The sequence below is a fragment of the Salvelinus alpinus genome, chromosome 10 (assembly GCF_045679555.1).
Source record: "Salvelinus alpinus chromosome 10, SLU_Salpinus.1, whole genome shotgun sequence".
Lineage (NCBI taxonomy): Eukaryota > Metazoa > Chordata > Actinopteri > Salmoniformes > Salmonidae > Salvelinus > Salvelinus alpinus.
In genome coordinates, this window is record NC_092095.1 from 56807505 (window position 1) to 56829922 (window position 22418).

At 43.3% G+C, this 22418-nt stretch overlaps 2 protein-coding genes and 1 long non-coding RNA gene across 6 annotated transcripts in view; 1 reads left to right on the forward strand and 2 right to left on the reverse strand.

The window, feature by feature from the left end:
- LOC139532353 (fibronectin type III domain-containing protein 3B-like) overlaps positions 1–15724 on the reverse strand; it is a 121427-nt gene extending 105703 nt beyond the window's left edge. Inside the window, exon 1 of one of the 2 annotated variants that reach the window (XM_071329820.1) lies at positions 15613–15724. The gene's annotated coding sequence lies outside the window, so the exon portion shown is untranslated. The remainder of the gene's footprint in view (positions 1–15612) is intronic. The other variant, XM_071329821.1, reaches the window with a different exon arrangement.
- Positions 2791–7473, forward strand: LOC139532354 (uncharacterized). Its single transcript, XR_011666555.1, has 3 exons — positions 2791–2880; positions 6891–7017; positions 7254–7473. It is a non-coding gene; the product is annotated as an uncharacterized lncRNA (long non-coding RNA).
- A 2798-nt stretch (positions 15725–18522) lies between the features above and the next one.
- LOC139532355 (serine/threonine-protein phosphatase 2A regulatory subunit B'' subunit alpha-like) overlaps positions 18523–22418 on the reverse strand; it is a 53263-nt gene continuing 49367 nt past the window's right edge. For 2 of the 3 annotated variants that reach the window (XM_071329822.1, XM_071329824.1), the window contains 4 exons: positions 21593–21768; positions 21368–21486; positions 20988–21094; positions 18523–20710 (listed from right to left, as the gene is read on the reverse strand). In XM_071329822.1, the coding sequence (XP_071185923.1) occupies positions 20611–20710; positions 20988–21094; positions 21368–21486; positions 21593–21768 (502 nt within the window). In that variant the 3' untranslated portion in view covers positions 18523–20610. Of the gene's footprint in view, positions 20711–20987; positions 21095–21367; positions 21487–21592; positions 21769–22418 lie in introns of those variants that run through there. The other variant, XM_071329823.1, reaches the window with a different exon arrangement.

Sequence of the window (22418 nt, forward strand, 5' to 3'; positions counted from 1 at the left end):
CCAGGGAGAGAAAGAGAGAGAGAATTTGCAGCTACAGCGCCACTCCGTTCCTACATCAAAACATTGCAGGAGACTACAGCGTGCAAACACACACAACATGCATAAAAGAACCACAAACTACTATCACATTGTCGTATGAACTAACTAGGTATGACCAGGTCCCCAGTGTCCGGTCTGGAGCGGGAAGTCACGAGCTCTTCTGGTCGGCTACCACGTAGCAACCTAGCAGCGCCAAAAGCGCCGGTCTGCCTTAGAAAGCCTATGTAAATTACGATCGCCAGGACGGCCAAACTATTTTTTCTCCCGACGCCTGTTTTGGCCTCTAAAATGTGTTTATTATGACCAAGTTCAATCCCCACTGTGAATTATTTTAAACTTCACTACCATGGAGATATTTAATTAAGTAGTGATCCATGCTGACTGCTACATCTGTCCTCACACAGGACCAGGTGCTGACACTGACCAATCACGGCTCGCGCCCTCATGCACGCTCTTTGCACATGCACCCAGCAGCACTGGGACGACTCTCTCATGTAGGATGAAAACGACTACATCGACCATGATCCTTTGCTAGTTACAACCACTTTCACCATGATCCTTAGAGATTTTTTGGTGCCATTCAGTCCCATTCATCAATAATGGCACACTTCAAATTCAAATAGTTCCGGCTTCATGCGCCACTGGGAGTTTTCCACAGGATGACATCAGAGCTATAACTATCTACTGGTTTTAATGTATACAGGTTCGACCAATCAGATCTCTCCTTCCCAAAATGCCTTGTGTTGATGTGTTCAGCCACGCACCCAGGCCTTTTCCTTTTCATCCCCGTCCTCATCTTATTTTCCTCCTCCTCTAGCTCTTCATTCCTCTTCCAATCCCACAGCTCTAGAGCCAGAGGCTCAGCCAGAGCCATATGTAGCCCAAATTGAGGCACTGATCCTGGGGAGAGCTCTATGTGAGCCCCCCTTACACCCTGGATCTCAGGAGCTCAGACAGACCTACCCTTACTGAGACCAGGGGTGAATATAAAACACACACAGGCCACAGGCTCATGCACAATCCATCATATGAAAATGCACTTAGTCCAAGTGCACATACACAACACAGCACCACACCACAACACCACAACACAGCAGACGGAACCTCGACATGATTTAATTACATATATTTGTAATGATGTGGGGTCAATGATTATAAGGGGACTGACAAACAGTTAGGGTCAGGGGCTAAGGGTTGGGGTTAGAGGTCAAGGTTAGCATGATGTCTAAGCTAGCTTGCATAGCTTGCATTGCGTTGCCAAGCCTCGCCCTCTTTGCTGGCAAACAGGGAACAAAAACGTTGCTCTGTTCACATCTCCCACCCTACTTCCCTCGCTCCTTCCATCCTTGCATCCCTCCCTCCCTCCTCCTTACCCTCCCTCTTCCCCACTCACCTCCAAAACATTATTCTCTCTTTTCTGTCCTCTCTTCCCCTCTCTCCCTTTTCCTTTCCTCCCCCTTTCTTATCATCAGCGAGTGAAAGAGGAAGGGACAGAGAGAGAAAAGAAGAGAGAGAAAAATGGAAAGAGAGAGGGCGATTAGGAGAGGGAGAGAGCAGGGGGGAGGGGGTTGGGGTGGAGTTGTTCCCGCTAAATCATCCCACATGGTTGAGCGTGCTTAGTTTAAGCAAACACTGCTACTTCCTCCTCGTCAGAAGCAACACACACACACAGACATGCAGACACAGACATGCAGACACAGACATGCAGACACAGACATGCAGACACAGATAGGCAGACAGACAGGCAGACACAGACATGCAGACACAGACATGCAGACACAGATAGGCAGACAGACAGGCAGACACAGACATGCAGACACAGACAGGCAGACACAGACATGCAGACACAGACATGCAAACACAGACAGACAGGCAGACACAGACACCTTGACCTATGCAATGGCAGCTCAAGCCGTCAAATACAGACAACAAACCCCAGCCCCCACCCCCCCAACACACACATACCCAGCCCCTATCCTGGCTTAGACATACACTGTACCCCACCACAGCTTCTCTCTCCACTCTAAACCCTGAGGGATAAAGGGGAAGTTCACCCCAAAACACCTCTGGGCCCTTTATAAAACTTGCCTGGCCATTTTTAATCAACTCAGGCCGTTTTTAGGTCCAATGTTTACGTATTTAGATTTCTGTATTTTTACATAAAAATGCTACATTTCCCGAAATCACCTAAAATGCATATTTTTTTTTAAAATGGGTATTTCTCGTTATATAAGCAGTGATTGATGACTTGATACTGATTTGCCAAATAAATGTATTTTTGATGTAACAGGTCAAACACAGCAACGACCTACTTGGTGCTGGCGCAAGGTTTTCTATATCGTCTGTCACCCGGTTGATACTCTCCTTCCTGGTTGTAAGACGGATAATTACAGGAGGCAGGACGAAGGAGCATCTCACTATTGGTCTTCGAGAAAGGAAGTCAGGACAACAGTAAGTAAACAAAGAGATGTTAGCTAGTAGTAGTGGCAGAGATGTTTCTAACTAACCCGCTGTTCTATCTGTGGTAGTAGTATTGGCACAGACGAACGGGGAAACCTGTCTGGCCAAAATGAGGTGCAATAATTCCCCTGTCAGATCAGACAAACAGCACATTTTCACTTCTTTCCTGCCCGTGAAAGCAAAAGAGATTTGTGTCAGGCATGGCTACAGGCCGTCCAACAGTCTGAGTATGGTGTTGATACAGCACCTGAAGTCATTCACCAGTTGCGGTTATCAGTGTGCAGTGATAATTTTGTGGATACTGACTACAATGGGGACTGTTTGAAACAGTGTTCTGTTCCCACTGTCTTTCCATGGGGGACAAAGCTCCAGCCATTCGAGGTAAGTTAGGATGCTAGCTAGCTAGTTAGGTGGCTAACACCTGTTGCTAACGTTAATCACTACAAGTCATTTAGTACCCTATTTGTTTGTAATTCGCTAGTATTTTGTTTGGTACTCTAACAGTATTGTCATCCTGTCCTACTGACTGTTTTTATGTGGCTTTGTGATGCAATTCCCTTTTCCATTACGTTACTTATACAATACTGATAACAATTCCCTTTTCCATTACGTTACTTATACAATACTGATAACAATTCCCTTTTCCATTACGTTACTTAAACAATACTGATAACAATTCCCTTTTCCATTACGTTACTTAAACAATTCTGATAACAATTCCCTTTTCAATTCCGTTACTTATACAATACTGATAACAATTCCCTTTTCCATTACGTTTCTTAAACAATACTGATAACAATTCCCTTTTCCATTACATTACTTAAACAATACTGATAACAATTCCCTTTTCATTACGTTACTTAAACAATACTGATAACAATTCCCTTTTCATTACGTTACTTATACAATACTGATAACAATTCCCTTTTCATTACGTTACTTATACAATACTGATAACAATTCCCTTTTCATTACGTTACTTAAACAATACTGATAACAATTCCCTTTTCATTACGTTACTTATACAATACTGATAACAATTCCCTTTTCATTACGTTACTTATACAATACTGATAACAATTCCCTTTTCCATTACGTTACTTAAACAATACTGATAACAATTCCCTTTTCATTACGTTACTTAAACAATACTGATAACAATTCCCTTTTCCATTACGTTACTTAAACAATACTGATAACAATTCCCTTTTCCATTACGTTACTTAAACAATACTGATAACAATTCCCTTTTCAATTACGTTACTTATACAATACTGATAACAATTCCCTTTTCCATTACATTACTTAAACAATACTGATAACAATTCCCTTTTCCATTACGTTACTTAAACAATACTGATAACAATTCCCTTTTCCATTACGTTACTTAAACAATACTGATAACAATTCCCTTTTCCATACCGTTACTCCACACTAGGTAGACAATAGACTGTACTGTTACTCCACACACTAGGTAGACAGTAGACTGTACTGTTACTCCACACTAGGTAGACAGTAGACTGTACCGTTACTCCACACTAGGTAGACAGTAGACTATACCGTTACTCCACACTAGGTAGACAGTAGACTGTACTGTTACTCCACACTAGGTAGACAGTAGACTGTACTGTTACTCCACACTAGGTAGACAGTAGACTGTACTGTTACTCCACACTAGGTAGACAGTAGACTGTACTGTTACTCCACACTAGGTAGACAGTAGACTGTACTGTTACTCCACACTAGGTAGACAGTAGACTGTACTGTTACTCCACACTAGGTAGACAGTAGACTGTACTGTTACTCCACACTAGGTAGACAGTAGACTGTACTGTTACTCCACACTAGGTAGACAGTAGACTGTACTGTTACTCCACACTAGGTAGACAGTAGACTATACCGTTACTCCACACTAGGTAGACAGTAGACTGTACCGTTACTCCACACTAGGTAGACAGTAGACTGTACCGTTACTCCACACTAGGTAGACAGTAGACTGTACTGTTACTCCACACTAGGTAGACAGTAGACTGTACCGTTACTCCACACTAGGTAGACAGTAGACTGTACTGTTACTCCACACTAGGTAGACAGTAGACTGTACTGTTACTCCACACTAGGTAGACAGTAGACTGTACTGTTACTCTATACTAGGTAGACAGTAGACTGTACTGTTACTCCACACTAGGTAGACAGTAGACTATACCGTTACTCCACACTAGGTAGACAGTAGACTGTACTGTTACTCTATACTAGGTAGACAGTAGACTGTACTGTTACTCCACACTAGGTAGACAGTAGACTGTACTGTTACTCCACACTAGGTAGACAGTAGACTGTACCGTTACTCCACACTAGGTAGACAGTAGACTGTACTGTTACTCCACACTAGGTAGACAGTAGACTGTACTGTTACTCCACACTAGGTAGACAGTAGACTGTACTGTTACTCTATACTAGGTAGACAGTAGACTGTACCGTTACTCCACACTAGGTAGACAGTAGACTATACCGTTACTCCACACTAGGTAGACAGTAGACTGTACCGTTACTCCACACTAGGTAGACAGTAGACTGTACTGTTACTCCACACTAGGTAGACAGTAGACTGTACTGTTACTCCACACTAGGTAGACAGTAGACTGTACTGTTACTCTATACTAGGTAGACAGTAGACTGTACTGTTACTCCACACTAGGTAGACAGTAGACTATACCGTTACTCCACACTAGGTAGACAGTAGACTGTACTGTTACTCCACACTAGGTAGACAGTAGACTGTACTGTTACTCCACACTAGGTAGACAGTAGACTGTACTGTTACTCTATACTAGGTAGACAGTAGACTGTACTGTTACTCCACACTAGGTAGACAGTAGACTATACCGTTACTCCACACTAGGTAGACAGTAGACTGTACTGTTACTCCACACTAGGTAGACAGTAGACTGTACCGTTACTCCACACTAGGTAGACAGTAGACTGTACTGTTACTCCACACTAGGTAGACAGTAGACTGTACTGTTACTCCACACTAGGTAGACAGTAGACTGTACTGTTACTCCACACTAGGTAGACAGTAGACTATACCGTTACTCCACACTAGGTAGACAGTAGACTATACCGTTACTCCACACTAGGTAGACAGTAGACTGTACCGTTACTCCACACTAGGTAGACAGTAGACTGTACCGTTACTCCACACTAGGTAGACAGTAGACTATACCGTTACTCCACACTAGGTAGACAGTAGACTATACCGTTACTCCACACTAGGTAGACAGTAGACTATACCGTTACTCCACACTAGGTAGACAGTAGACTGTACCGTTACTCCACACTAGGTAGACAGTAGACTATACCGTTACTCCACACTAGGTAGACAGTAGACTGTACTGTTACTCCACACTAGGTAGACAGTAGACTGTACTGTTACTCCACACTAGGTAGACAGTAGACTGTACTGTTACTCCACACTAGGTAGACAGTAGACTATACCGTTACTCCACACTAGGTAGACAGTAGACTGTACTGTTACTCCACACTAGGTAGACAGTAGACTGTACCGTTACTCCACACTAGGTAGACAGTAGACTGTACCGTTACTCCACACTAGGTAGACAGTAGACTGTACTGTTACTCCACACTAGGTAGACAGTAGACTATACCGTTACTCCACACTAGGTAGACAGTAGACTGTACTGTTACTCCACACTAGGTAGACAGTAGACTGTACTGTTACTCCACACTAGGTAGACAGTAGATGATACCGTTACTCCACACTAGGTAGACAGTAGACTGTACCGTTACTCCACACTAGGTAGACAGTAGACTGTACTGTTACTCCACACTAGGTAGACAGTAGACTGTACTGTTACTCCACACTAGGTAGACAGTAGACTGTACTGTTACTCCACACTAGGTAGACAGTAGACTGTACTGTTACTCCACACTAGGTAGACAGTAGACTGTACTGTTACTCCACACTAGGTAGACAGTAGACTGTACTGTTACTCTATACTAGGTAGACAGTAGACTGTACTGTTACTCCACACTAGGTAGACAGTAGACTGTACCGTTACTCCACACTAGGTAGACAGTAGACTGTAATTGCCATTTGATGGTATTCCATCCACTCCTCCACACCACCTCTCCACCAGCCCTCCCACACAGCAGAGCCCCGGCCACAGACAGACGGCTCAGACAATATCCAGGTAAACCCTGTCTCCCCCAGTGCCCTCTGCTCCACCCTTCTGAATGTGTGTGGGTGCTGGAGCTTCTCTGTGCTTGGCTGATGTCAGGAAGTGTGAGAGGTGGCTAACACTCATGCTACCTGCCTGTCCTGAAGTGTGTCTGTGAAAATCATTCTCTCCACCCCTTCCCTAAACTAGGCTTGGATGTCCCCGTCGTCTGAGCAGCCACCCACCCCGTCCTCCTTTCCCTCTGCATTCCCGCCTGTCTCCAGACCCCCACAGCCTCGTCGATGTCTACGTAGCACCATTCCAGTCCATGCAAGTGGTAGGTTTTGTTAATGGAGGACTTATAACTGACAATGCTTCACTGGAACAAGACCGTCTCTCACACACACACACACACACACACACACACACACACACACACACACACACACACACACACACACACACACACACACACACACACACACACACACACACACACACACACAGGTATCTGACAGGGTACCAGACACCTCTAGATAAAAGCATATATCTGTTTATATTTGTTTCCCTCAGGTTAAATCTGAATGCCCATGTGCCCCCCACAAATGAAGCTCTGAAGCAAAACCATTTCCCTAGAAGCTACCGTCAGGGCATCTGCAGCCAAGCAGAGTACATTGTGGAGCAAAACCGTCTCTCTCACACACACACACACACACACACACACACACACACACACACACACACCCTTAGCCGGACATCCAGCAAGATGCACTACAGTCTGGTGAGAGAGGGACTGGGGAGAGGGGCTGGGGAGAGGGGCTGGGGTGGCATTTGGGGATGTGGCAGAGACAAGCTGAGTTGGATAGAATGATTTGAAGAATATGAACAGTAGAAAGAATATTGCTTTTCATACGTTTTACAATGACCATGGTATGTTGTCCTCGTTTGTAGAAGGCTTCCACACCCAAGACCAAGACATGTTGTTGGCAGTCAGTCACCAGGTACAGTTGTCCCAGGGTCCAGGCTTTGGGAGGCCAGGCCAGTCAATATTTCTCAGGATTGTTTGTATCCTAACTGCTGCACACAAGTGGCTCTAACAATATTGGTATGTTGATCTAGAACAGCCTGCATGAGTCGATTGTGGAGAAACAGGACTTCTCCCACCTGTTACTGTCTCTACACCACTGTCCATGGTAGCTTGCTTACGAACAGAGCATAACTAATGCTGAGTGACAGTAATTGTTGTGTTATATAAACTGGGTGGTTCGAGCCCTGAATGCTGATTGGCTGAAAGCCGTGGTATATCAGAACGTATAGCACGGTATGACCAAACATTTATTTTTACTGCTCTAATTACGTTGGTAGCCAGTTTATAATAGCAATAAAGCACCTCAGGGGTTTGTGATATATGGACAATATACCACGGCTAAGGGCTGTATCCAGGCACTCCGCGTTGCATCTCGCATAAGAACAGCCCTTAGCCGTAGTATATTGGCCATGTACCACACCCCCACGTTCCTTATTGCTTAATTATATGTTTTACAATATCTTTATAGTTTATTATGTGTTTAAAGTCTTTATTTAAAAAACTTGGAATACAATGTTATTTCTTTGACACATTTATTTGTATACTATGTCGTGAGCCTCCTCTACTTCCTGGAATCCAACGTAGCTTGGGGTCAGCGTTGGGGTCAGGGTATTTAGATGGAATTGCCGCAACCACACAGGCTGGGAGTCCCCGGCATTGGCCTCGACCGAGACGTTCTCCCCTCAGCATCCACTCCAAAGTGATCCCGTAGGAAACCAGTTTGTATTGTCAAAACTACAGAGAAAATAACGAAATCACAATGTTATATACAACAATCAAAAGAACAAATAGGTCTAGGCCTATACAACATCAAATATAACGATGGGCTTGGGGGTCATTAGGCTTGTTCATTTCAAAGCCATATTGATGATGGCACAAAATGATTGACAGCTCTCTTGCCTTATAGACTTGAAGTCTGTATGGCCAAGTCATTGTTGAAAAGGTGAGGCTGTTTGGCTTCCTCTTTAGTATGTGGATTTACAGGCTAATCAATATATTAGTGGTGTAAAAGCTAGACTGGCAATTGCAGCATAAAAAACCTGTGGTGGAAAAATGGTCATACTTAAGTAACAGTAAAGATATCTTAATTGAAAATTACTCAAGTAAAAGTGAACGTCACCCAGTAAAATACTACTTGAGTAAAGGTCTAAAAGTATTTGGTTTTATTTACTTTTAAGTATCAAAGGTAAATGTAATTGCTAAAATATACTTAGGTATCAAAAGTAAAAATAGAAATCATTTCAAATTCCTTATATTAAGCAACCCAGATGGCACCATTTTCGTGCACACCTCTCAGACATAATTTACAGACAAAGCATGTGTTTAGTGAGTCCACCAGATCAGAGGCAGCATTTAAAATGGTACAAATACTTTTGGGCGTCAGGGAAAATTTATGGAGTAGAAAGTACATTATTTTATTTAGGAATGTAGTGAAGTAAAAGTTGTCCAAAATATAAATAGTAAAGTACAGATACCCCAAAAAACGACTTAAATAGTACTTTAAAGTATTTTTACTTAAGTACTTTACACCACTGCATTTTGTTCACTAACACTATTGACTTTATACTTCTTACAGTGTTCGGTAATATACAATATTGATTATTTAGACCGTATTGTGAAGTGCGCATCCCATACATTCTATTCACGTGGCACATCCTCTCGTTCTAGACACAGTTTACCTAGTTGATCTAACTTCAAGGGGAGACTACAGTAGCCAGTTACAGTTACATTATGGAGTGTAGGCAGGTTACTAGAAAATACAGTTGGGTATCATTAGCTAGCTATTCATTTGCATCTTAGAGAGGAATAATAAAATATATCCCAATTTCCAAAACACTTACACTTTTAGAGAGCTTCCCATTTGGGCTGTCAGGTGTGGCAAGTGCTTCCAGTTGATCCAGGGCATTCTGAAAAACGTCTCCAGAACCCCAGGATTGATGTTTACACACACACAGGTCCTGTTCTTCTGCATCGTCGGTCTGATGCTCGACCTCCTCCATGATGTGAATCAGACAATCCCGGGGGGTAGAATTAGCTTATAAACTACATCTAAATACTCAAGCAATGGACCTAGAAACTGTCTGGGGTGGTGACAAATGGTCAGGCAAGTGTTATAACCGTCCCAGAAGTGTTTCTGGGTGAACTTCCCCTTTAAGGCCCGCACAAACTGTATGATTTTAGCCGTCTTCTGCCACATGTTGTGGGCTAATTCTTAGGAAACGAATTAGCCCACAACGACGGTCGGACGTCTTGAAAATGATTTCTAGATGTATATTTGTACGTTTTTTCCGAACATGCGCGGATCAAATGCACCGTTGCAGTTGACGTAGTCTGCGTCGGCTGATGTAGCCTCGCAAGCCAACGACAGAATGTGACAACAGAACTGAAGCAAATTGTACAATCTAACCAGGCTGATATCAACATTTTAATTTGGCAACATCGCACAGTGTGACATTTAGTCATCGTAAAAGACTGAATCTGAGAGAGAGAGAGAGAGAGAGAGAGAGAGAGAGAGAGATCACAATGGAAAAGTATGCGCATTCCTCTCAGGATACACATTCCACTGTGTGTTGGAATATATCCTCAGACTGCCTGGTCTCCCTTAGTGTGGGTGTGTGAGCGTGCATGTATGTGAGACAAAGGAAGGGCCGAGAGTTAATCCGTTAGAATAATATGGAATTAGTCCCAAAGAGTGGAGAGGACATTGCAGTGAAGTGGGAATGGAACTGGCACGCACACACCTATGTATAGGCTACACATACAAATCCTGAGACCCGATTGAGGAAGAGGAATTTGACCTTGTGACCCCAGGCTGGGGGAGGTGTGTGTGTGTGTGTGTGTGTGTGTGTGTGTGTGATGATTTGTGGGGGGTCCTGCTTGGGGGCAAGGAGGGGCATAGAAAAAGAAACGGGGAAAGGGGGAAGAGAGAGGAGAGGTGGAAATGACAGAGGTATGGAAGTAGGGGAGGAGGGGGTGTGGCATGGCCTGGTTGATGCTAATGTTTCTACCCTATCATTATAACGATGTATTGAGTTATTGCAGCAATTTAGCAACAATTTATATTTACTTTTAAAGAAGATTTAACAGGATACTGACACACACAAACACACACATACACATCCGTGAAACACACACCTGCATAAAACATCCATTAAGAGCAGATGGAACTTTCCATAGCCATGCTAACACGCCTAGCATGCTAATGCAGGCACGAAAATGTGAGTTATGTCACAGATGTGTGTGTGTGTATGTGTGTACTAATGTAGGCATGCTCAGTCACTAAGACCAACGAGACAAACACACGTTTACCTTCCGCCGTTAGCGGCTAGGCTAGGAGAAGCTAATGTTGCTAGCCATGAGTGACATATTAATAACATAGCTACGCTAGGGAAAGCTAACACTGTCAGCAATGAAAATCCCTACAATAATGCAGGAGGATGTTAGCTGCAATGCTAGGAGAAGCTAACACTGCTAGCTAGTCCCAACGTCTACAGTGCCAGCCATAGGATACGGTAGAGTTCTCTTCATGGTCTGAGAGAGACATAGAGCCCTGCATCCCCAAGGAGGACACAGGGGACAAGAGAAAGAGGGAGGAAAGGAGAGGGGGAGAGGGAGGGTTTGAAAGGGGGGGTTGAAAGACTTCTTTTATCTCTGTCTAAATCAACTGTCAACAATGCAGGAAATCACCAAGAGGAGAAAAGGAGAGATGGGAGGGGAAATAGGGGGGAAAAGAGGGAGGAGGAGAGACTTGGGGAAGGGGAGGAGGAGAGAGGTGGGGAGGGGGAGGTGAAAAGAGAGAGGGAGAAATAGAAAGAAAAGGAGAAAGAGAAAGAGGAGGGTAAATATTACAGGTCTGTGCCAAGTCAACATAAGCGCTGGGATCCTTCAACAACGATCCAGCCTTCAGAGTGTGTGTGTGTGTGTGTGTGTGCGTGTGGAGGAAATGAAAGAAGATAAAGAGAAGGCCTCTGTCTGTGAATCAGATGGAACCTTGCTGTGAATGCTCTGTTGCTCGGTCAATGGGGACAAAATAGGGAGGAGAACCACTCAGCACAGTGGCGGGCAGTGGAGGCTGGGACATCATTGGCTATCAGCTTGGTCTGGGGTTCTGAGAATGTCAAGACAATTATCCTTCAACACACACACTGAACCTAACACAGTCTCCCTGAACACACACACACTCCTGACACAAAGTCGGCTGGGCGGTATACCGTATTTTACTATATACCGGTATTTATGCACGGACCAGTTTGGGTTTTTACTTTACCTTCCATAACGGTATTTTAATGGTCGGTTTGTTAAATGTGATACGCCGTGTATAACGTCCATTTTTATAGTTTACTCCACTACTTGAGTCATCCCTCTCCGCTCTCTCTCCACGCCGCTTTCCACCCAGACCTAGTCCCACCCTGTTACTCAAGGAGAACATTTGTTGTTGCTTGAACACAAGACACTTTCGTTCAGTCTGCATGGTCAATGCAGCACATGCAACAATGTTGATGACAACAATGTTGCTTCCACTGATCTTAATATAAATCCACAAGAGGTCTATAATTACAATATCAGTTTGTGTTTCTTACATCTGCAAACAGCTAGTTTGTATTTTCTCAACAAGTTAAGCTAAAACGTGTTAGCCACTAATGCTAATCGCTAGTTAGCTGGCTAGCTAATAAAACTACTGAGTCAGAGCAAACGTAGCTAGCTAATACAGCCTGATATCAGTACTGGTGGAGCCTTAAATTAGCATGTTGTTTGTGCAACAGTGTCTTCTAAATCAATGAGGAATAGGGGAACCATTAATATGTTGGCTATATGAATAAAGATGTAATGTAGCCAAAGATTATAGGGTCCCCTTGGAAACACTGAACATCACTATGGTTCCTACCCTGTCACAATAGCTCATCCATGGCATTTTCATTTGTTGTCATGTCAAACAGCACTGTATTCAAAGTCCCCACTATTATTTATATTCTAACTATAGAATTATAATAAACATTCTATTTCCACGATTCCAAAAGTTCACCCAAGTGTTTTGATCTAAATCACAATTGCAACATTTGGTTAAAAATAAGGCCTAGTATTTTTGCCCATATCGTGGCAGTGTGGAAGTGATCTCAAATTAATCCAGAAATTGATGGAAATGCAGGAAATTATTTTAGGTTGATGTTGAATTGAACAGTAAAACAACCTGAATGGAGAAAGACCCATTGAAATCATTTAGAATTTATGTGTTGCCATCCTAAGGTCACGTACTACTCATAAAGCAAATTTAGCACTTTTATTAATAAAAAAAAACATAAAATACTGTCAAAAACCGTCATACTGTTAAACATTTGAAAAATACCATGACATGATATTTTGGCCATATCGCCCAGCCCTACCTTGGATAAGTAAACCTTTCAAATGCCACTTTAACCAAGAGGTATATTTATTTAACTTAAATACATTAAAGTCATACTTCATCAGCTGGTTACCCCCTGGTAGTTATCCTGTGTGTGTGTGTGTGTGTGTGTGTGTGTGTGTGTGTGTGTGTGTGTGTGTGTGTGTGTGTGTGTGTGTGTGTGTGTGTGTAAAATTAATTTAAGATTTGGAGAAACATTTGTCATTATTCCACTGAACAAATACATCCAAGTCAGACTTGGATCCTGTTCGGTCTGTTTCAGGAAGTACCCATATGTTGCATCTCTAGGTTCCAGACCTTTTTGAGGACATCTCTCTCCTGTCCATTCCAGATGCTAACCACATGACCTCAGTGGAAAAGAATGCTTCTCCCAGCGTGACCAATGAGAAGTCTCAGCCACAGGAAGCAGGAAGCTGCTGCCAGCTGACCAGACCAGACCGCCCACACGGTCCTATGGTGGCCTGCAAGGCTCTGACAGAGACAGGCCTAAAGACTGTAGTCCCCCCCACACACACATACACACCTGTAGCCAGTTTAGGAACGAAAACCCCTATCCAGCCATGCTAGCGCCAAAACACCTCCAGGACAGTCACCTTGTAGTTATGATGGCAATAGGAAAGTTACAGTTTTGTTATTGTTACTGATGTTATTCTAGTGTGGATTCCTATCATGTTACTGTTGTTATTGTTATGTTATTGTAAGGATGTTCCTGATAAGCAACACCTCATGGGAGGATAGACTGCTGCTGAAATCTGCACACACACACAGACACACACACAGACACACACACCGATAGAACAGTTGATACAACACCTGACAACCATATGCCAATACCTCAACACAAAAATTAAATGTTAAATCATTATAATTATATAGCTGACAGGCTACATATTAGGATTTTATGGGTCACAAACACAGGAGTTCTTCCAAAGATGTAAAACTCTTCCAAACTTAATCTATAACTGTAGAAGTCAGATTCACTGCAAATCACAGACACGGATTTTTCCCGAGAGAGTCTGAGACGTCCCTATTCCAGGATAAAATCACACTCACAGCACACAGAAGGCCACATCAGCCTTACAGCAAAGGAATGTCATCTGACGTCATCTATTTGGGATCGGATTTCTCATATTTTCTGTACGATGGTGTGTGTGTGCGTGTGTGTGTGTGCGTGTTTGTTACTTGTGTTATTTTTCTCCAATTTAGCCTCTAGATCCAGCGTTCGCAACTCAACGAAATGGCAGTATTATCAGAACGACATAACGTTATACCGGCTATATAACTCAACGAAATGGCAGTATTATCAGAACGACATAACGTTATACCGGCTATATAACGGTGACACAACACCCTTGGGATAATGACAAGCATATCCCATAATAGCCTAAAATTAAGTTAGCTTGTAGCCTATTTAAAACTAAGTTTCCTTTCAACTAAGGGTATCAACTCATCGGCGAAAAATGAAAAACGTTTTCTAAATAATAAAGTGAAGCATCGATTTCAAAAAGTCTGACAACAATAGGCCTGTCGTTTGGAAACAAAATCATTAAGCACATGAAATAACTGCATTGGACTTCCACGTCTGCAGAGAGAGAGAGGGAGAGACAGACAGACAGAGAGAGAGAGAGAGAGAGAGAGAGAGAGCAGACAGGCAGGCTTACTGGAATGCCAGGCTATGCTGGAGTTGAGACCTCTCTCCTCTTCTGACACAGTATCCTCTCTTCAATCCGCTACAAACTACACACAGTCTAGGAAAAGTGCGTTGTGATCGTACAATAACAATTCACCATCGGTAATATCATTCATGCAATAAAGAGCTACATTGTGTCCCTCCATTTCACTATTTCATAACCCTGCCAAATCGTCACATCAGCATCTTGCAATCCAATTATTTTTTTCTTGAAGTAAAACAGACATACTTCGCTTTGATCAATTAAAACAGTGTTTTTAAACAGAGACAACTGGGCCTGAAGATTGTTGTGTAAAGAACAGAGAAAGAAAGAGAAACGAAGAGAGAGTTTTAGCCAGTTGCGCACTCACTTCTTCAACGTCAGTCTCTGCGAAGACGAAAAAACATTATTTCGCAAAACAGCAGAAATGGCCCACAACGCAAACAAAATCATCCAAACGATATCACATTCCCATATAACTGCGATATAAAAACCAAAACGTTAATGGCCACGTTTTTTAAAAACTTTCCACGCAGTTTCCAACACGAAGTTAAAAAAAATCCCTAAAAGTTTCGATTCCCCCCCTCAGCCAGTTTTCCCTTTTCCTCTCCTCTCGCCAGCTCACCGAGACAGTCTGCCGGCGTCACAGCTCCATAAGCAAGCACTCACACAATCCCCAAAAACTTCTTAACTCACAGTTTAATACGATGTACTATTCTAATAAGTAGTTTTAACATGTAACAGAACAACATAAAAGTGTAGAATAGAACTCACCTCACTGCAATAAAATAATCTTGAAACAGACGTTCGCTGCTGTGTGTTATTTTTTCTCCAGGGCTGGTTGTTGGATCCCCCTGCCTAGACTCTGCCCGCGCAGCGCGCTCTCTGGGACAATCAAAGCTGTCAATCAAACCCTGCGGCGGCACATGGATGCTAAGCCCGCCCATTTCTACCGTAATACCTTCTATACCACGCATACCCACTTCTACTGTAGTATGTATGGTGCTGTGTGTATCTGAGAGTAGGGCCTAGATTCAACCCGTTGTGCTGCAGATCCACTGTTTAGCGCGATTGAAATTTAAATCTCAGGCCCTCAGATACTGCATTCACGGTAAAACGCAGCATATATCGGCTCAATCGGAAATAACCTTTTCATTTCAATCATTGTTGAGTCAGGCCTAGAGCTAGACTTACTTCTGGTGACAGAAGTGTTTTACCGTGAATGCAGTATCCGAACATTGCCTTTAAATCAATCGCGCTAAACAGTGGATCTGCAGCACAACGGGTTGAATCTAGGCCCTACTCTCAGATACACACAGCACCATACTACAGTAGAAGTGAGTATGCGTGGTATAGAAGGTATTACGGATTTAGTGTTGCAGGGAGTAGTGCTCTCTAGCCCCATTCAGCTCAATCTCTCTCTCGAAATCAACCTGTCAAATTGGTGGCAGAGGTGAGACGGGCTTTGTAGGAGCATACCTGTTGGCATGTGGGGCTCGTCTTAGTGCAGGGCAGGAGCAAAAGCCTGCAGCGGTCTCCAGGTAGATGATTATGTAACCGGCCCAATGTGGGTAATCCTGCAGGAGGGTTGGCCAGCCCTGGTCTAGAAATAAAGAGGATATGAAACCTTTGTATTACATAGAACGTCTGTTGTACTGCACATGACTCATCTATTGTATGAATGATGAATGTGTTATTGTACACCTGCCCAGGGACTGCATGGGGACCAAAATGACCTGTTTGTTATCTGGTACAATGCATCAGATTCAGCCTCTGAGATGTATGTTTTCAATGTGCATGGTCTCAAATAAACATAACAATACAACTATATTGTTTGTAGCCATGTGTCATAACTCAACAGAACAAAATTATACACCACAGCTTTGAACATGAGCTGCAGAATCACTCTTGGCAATTTATGGTAGAAAACATTCCAATGCACTTCATTAGTGACAATAAAAATGCCAGAGAAATAAATCCTGTTAATTTATCTCTAGTAGCCTATTTAGACTCCGTAAACCTACATACCTGGTGCTCACCCTCAGGCAGTTTGAAGAGTTACAAAGATCAAAATGCCATTCATACTATTTAGACTATTTTGGGTAGATAAAATGACATAGGCACTTTGACATTGAACAAAGGTCACTGCTTGCATTGAATAAATATTGTCGCATTCCTCTCGGCTCCGTCGGCTCCGTCAGATTTCGGGTTTATCTTGGGGGGTATTTGCATGTTTGTTTGCCACTCTCCCTCACCCCCTCTCTCTCGCTCTAATCATGTACCCCCTGTCCCTGTAGCTCTTTGATGAGTGGAAAGCATTGACATATGACATCGTAGAAGACATATTAAGAGCTGTGTGTGCAGAGATACCCCCTCCTATTGATCTAGCGCTGGAATTGTGGGAGTTCAAAGGAGTCATCCGTACCCTGACAAGAACAGACAAGCCCTCTCTCTCTTTCTTTCTCTCTGTCAGAGCAGCTGGTCAGGACATCACACCCTGACGCCTGAACTATTTCTAGTGTGTACGTGTGTGTACTTGTGTATCCGTGTGTGTACGCGTGCGTGTGCTTGTGTGTGTACGTGTGCGGATGTATGTTCGTATGTGAGTGGGACATCTGCTTATGAATGGGACCACTTGTAGTGAATCACGTAGTCTTCCAGTATGTCAGAGGCTGAAATAGTGAACTCTGTTGTGAACTGGGTGTCTTTTGGGATCGATCTGAGAGTGGTCTGTAGTAGGTCCACATTCAGAGTGTGTTTCTAGCTCGAAATCTGGAGTGGCACACTAATCCATATAGGATTGGCCTAAAGCAGTGCACTAGTACATAGAAGGGACACACATTAAATCTGTTCTAGTATGTCTAGATCTGTCCTGGCCACATTGCTCTTCATTCCATGAGTTCCTGCCCAGAGTTCTAACCTCATGTCGTCATGCCGCCCCCACATATTAGATAATGGGAAATCGCCTGTGTGTGTGTGTGTGTCAGGTCCATATTTGAGAAGAGGCATTTGTTTCACAGTTGTTTCCCTGAATTGCCAAACAGGCTTATCTCATCTCTCTCTCTCTCCATCTCTCTAACCCCATTTGGGTAAATGTTAGTGTCACAGTGGAGTCTGTTCCAAAGCATATATTTGGCTGTGTGTGTATGTGTATGTATGTGTGTGTGTATGTGTATGTGTGTGTGTGTGTGTTCATCAAAGGGAGAAAGGAACCCTACTATGACATCAAGGTCGATGACATCACTGCGGACTGGGTGTTGGTTGGCGGTCTGGAATGTGTGTGACTAAGGGGGAGGGGCTTTAAAGTCAAGGCTGGGATCTCATTGGCTATCGGCTTCGTCTGGGGTTCTGTAAATTTCAAGACAATCATCATTCAACACAAACATGCACAGACACACGGGAGAGGAGCAACATAACGTTACTGTGTAGTTACTACTGTAAGCCACAGGGGTGAACCACAGGAGAGGGACATTCTGAGACTAAAGAGGCCATCCTACTGATGCTTACTCAAAGTATTAACTATGTACTATGACTAAGCATGCTACATACTATTTAGAACGCACTGTTTAGTCAAATCTATCTATATAAAATTGCACAAAAAAACTAAACATGAAAATGTTGTTTGTTTGACGCACTATTGTGTTGCACAATCGTGTTGTACCCCGCCATAAATTATTTCTCTCCAACCTTAAATCGTCTTTATTTTAATTCAGTTTTAGAAGAAAACAAAGGAAAGAAACAAGGAGAGATAGAAAGAAGGAAGCCATGCGAACACAAGAACATCTACTGAAGCCTCATCAACCTGGAAGTAAAACATCAGATAACAGAAGAAAAAAAATCGAAGTAAAAGTTGTTTAAAACAGACATACATTTCAAAGTAAAAGTTCTCATTGCGGCAGAAGTGTCTCCGGTCAGAAGCAGTTCCATCATGGCTTCTCACCCTGCCCGTGCACCTAGTACAGAGCAGATGTGTGTGTGTTCCCAGGGCAGTGAGCAAAAAAGCAGATTGTTTGCATAGAGTCAGACATAGCAGTGTCTTATAAACGTGTGTGTGTGTGTGTGTGTGTGTGTGTGTGTGTGTGTGTGTGTGTGTGTGTTACTCTACAGCAGCATGAGTCTCTCTAAAGGGAGGAGCTACCAGTGTGCCCAATCCAGTCATAGCAAAATGCTCCTTATTACCCAATCAGATTATCAAACTGGTTGATAGGTGATTGATAAATTGATTGACAGTCGATTGTCTGGTGGGTGTGACCCTCTATGACCTCCGACCAATCATCCCTGTGCATTTGGGTCACACGCCACATAACCGAACCCCGTCGAGCCACAGAGTTACACAGCAACACAAAGCATCAGTTACATCATCTTTACACAATGGCTAGACTATGTAGAGTTAAATACACATTTACAATGGATATATAGCGACAGATTGTTGCTATTAAAGAAACACACACACCCACAAATACACGCACAAACACACGCACAGCTTTAAAACACCACCAACATTCACCAGTGACAAACTAAAGAATAATTGATGCTGAAAAGGATAATGACTGGATGGCAGTTAGTTAGGCCCACTGTTTTCATCTTTAACATCATGCTATTTGAACATCCCCTTTGGTGACACATGAAAACGCCTGTTAGCTTTACTGTTCTGTTCCACGTGTCGACAGCGCGCCTTGTGGCTAGCAAGTGTGTGTGTCACTTCTGCATATGTCCATTTTGGTTTTTACAGTAACATCTCTACCAGAGAGATAGTTAGTTCATAGTTAGTTCGTTACAGCTCAGTCTATGTACACTGTGGATGATTTCTGACGCAGCCTCTGCCATGAGAGAACTCTTTGAAAAGTATACGGACGGAATATACAGGACATGCGTTTTATCTTAAATAGAATGAAACATTTGACTAATTCTAAATGAATCAAACACACAATGGCCTGCCTTATCAAACTATTCAAACAGTAACATTCTGAAATAGAACACTGAATATGATGTTTATAAACGGAGAACGCTGACAGCAGCGTTCTAACCACTCCCCTTTCCAAACGTCACTCGTCTGTAAGAGCAGCCAGCAGTATAACTAGTGACCACAAGATGGCGGTGTTTTGCACAGAGCTGTGTGTATGTACAGTGTGTGTGTGTGTGTGTGTGTGTGTGTGTGTGTGTGTGTGTGTGTGTGTGTGTGTGTGTGTGTGTGTGTGTGTGTGTGTGTGTGTGTGTGTGTGTGTGTGTGTGTGTATATTGACACATTTGAAAACAACTTGATTGATTAGCTGATTGTCTAGTAGTTGATTGTCAGTGGAAAATCTCTATATGGCAGTTATTATACACATAATACAGGAAGTATCTCCATATCAGGATTTGTGCTTTCTTACTTCTACATGTTAAACATGTTAAGACACATTATTGCACCAAACACAGTCTTTGGGATGACACAAACACAAACACATGCATACACAACACACACACAAACTCCAATGAAGAGAAAAGAGTGGAAAACACGTTTTTTCTCCTACAGAGGGCTGAGAGGACAGCTGCCAGAGTGCTCTCTCGTTCTGTCCATCCTCTCTCTTTTTCAGTCCATCCCTCTGTCTTTTCTCCATCTTTCACCATGTCTTCTGTCCCTGTCTGTGTATGAAAGGAGAAGGTGAGAGAGTTTGGAGTCCTCCATCGCTTTAGCTTTTTACCAATTTCTCCCTGTCCATCCCTCTTCCTCTCTCCCCTGTCTCCGGTATATCCAAGGAGAAGGGAGCGGTATTCCAGGCTTTGGGAATTTCATGCTGACAGATCTGATATGAGCAGCTTATCCATCTTATTCCCAACCATCTCTCCTTGAACAGGAAGCTCCGCCTCCTCATAGTCATCATCAAACGTCCTGGGGAGACAACACAGTATGAGAGTGTGTGTGTGTGTGTGTGTGTGTCAGTGTGAGTGTGTGTCAGTGTGTGTGTGTGTGTGTGTGTGTGTGTGTGTGTGTGTGTGTGTGTGTGTGTGTGTGTGTGTGTGTCAGTGTGTGTGTGTGTGTGTGTGTGTGTGTGTGTGTGTGTGTGTGTGTGTGTGTGTGTGTGCGTATGTGTGTGTGTGTGTGTGTGTGTGTGTGTGTGTGTGTGTGTGTGTGTGTGTGTGTGTGTGTGTGTGTGTGTGTGTCTTACCCCTCCTGCAGCTGTTCGTTAGCCGTCTCCTCCGCCACCAGGATCTCATACTCCTCTGAAGCGTATTTATCCCAGTCTGAAGGCTCTGGACACTCGTTGTCTATGTCCTACACAACACACACACACACACACGTTAGTACACACACACCCTCACTGTCTATGTCCTACAACACACACACACGTCAGTACACACTCACACACACGTTAGTACACACACACCCTCACTGTCTATGTTCTACAACACACACACACACACACACACACACACACACACACACACACACACACACACACACACACACACACACACACACACACACACACACACACACACACACACACACACACACACACACACACACACACACACACGGTCCTACCTTCTGCAAAGCGAAGGGGTCTCTCTGCTCGTGGTCCAGGTATTTCTCCAGGTTGAAGAACGTGTCGAAGAATATATGAGCCATCCTACACCTCTTCAGATCAGACAGGGTTATCTTACCTAAACACACACACAATATCATGTGTATCTACTACTGCACTGTACACATGTAAAGTATAATGTATGAAAGAGAGGATAAGTTGGAAGAGAAAGAAGATACACACACCTTGGCTTTCAGGTTTGACAAGGTCTAGCATCTGACAGAGCAGGTCTGTGAAGGGTAGGGGTTCAATGCCCATCCCCTCCATCCTACTACACTGCTCCTCATAGAAGTACTCCAACTCAAACATAGACAACACACCGTCCCCATCTGTGTCCATACACCTGAACCAGTACTCTATACTGGGGGACAGAGAGAGAGAGAGACAGAGAGAGAGAGAGAGAGTTAGTTACCAATTAGGATCTGGCTAAAAATACTTGAATCAGTCATAGAGCCCATTGCCCTTTATGGTTGTGAGGTCTGGGGTCCGCTCACCAACCAAGATTTCACAAAATGGGACAAACACCAAATTGAGACTCTGCATGCAGAATTCTGCAAAAATATCCTCCGTGTACAACGTAGAACACCAAATAATGCATGCAGAGCAGAATTAGGCCGATACCCACTAATTATCAAAATCCAGAAAAGAGCCGTTAAATTCTACAAACACCTAAAAGGAAGCGATTCCCAAACCTTCCATAACAAAGCCATCACCTACAGAGAGATGAACCTGGAGAAGAGTCCCCTAAGCAAGCTGGTCCTAGGGCTCTGTTCACAAACACAAACACACCCCACAGAGCCCCAGGACAACAGCACAATTAGACCCAACCAAATCATGAGAAAACAAAAAGATAATTACTTGACACATTGGAAAGAATTAACAAAAAAACAGAGCAAACTAGAATGCTATTTGGCCCTAAACAGAGAGTACACAGTGGCAGAATACCTGACCACTGTGACTGACCCAAACTTAAGGAAAGCTTTGACTATGTACAGACTCAGTGAGCATAGC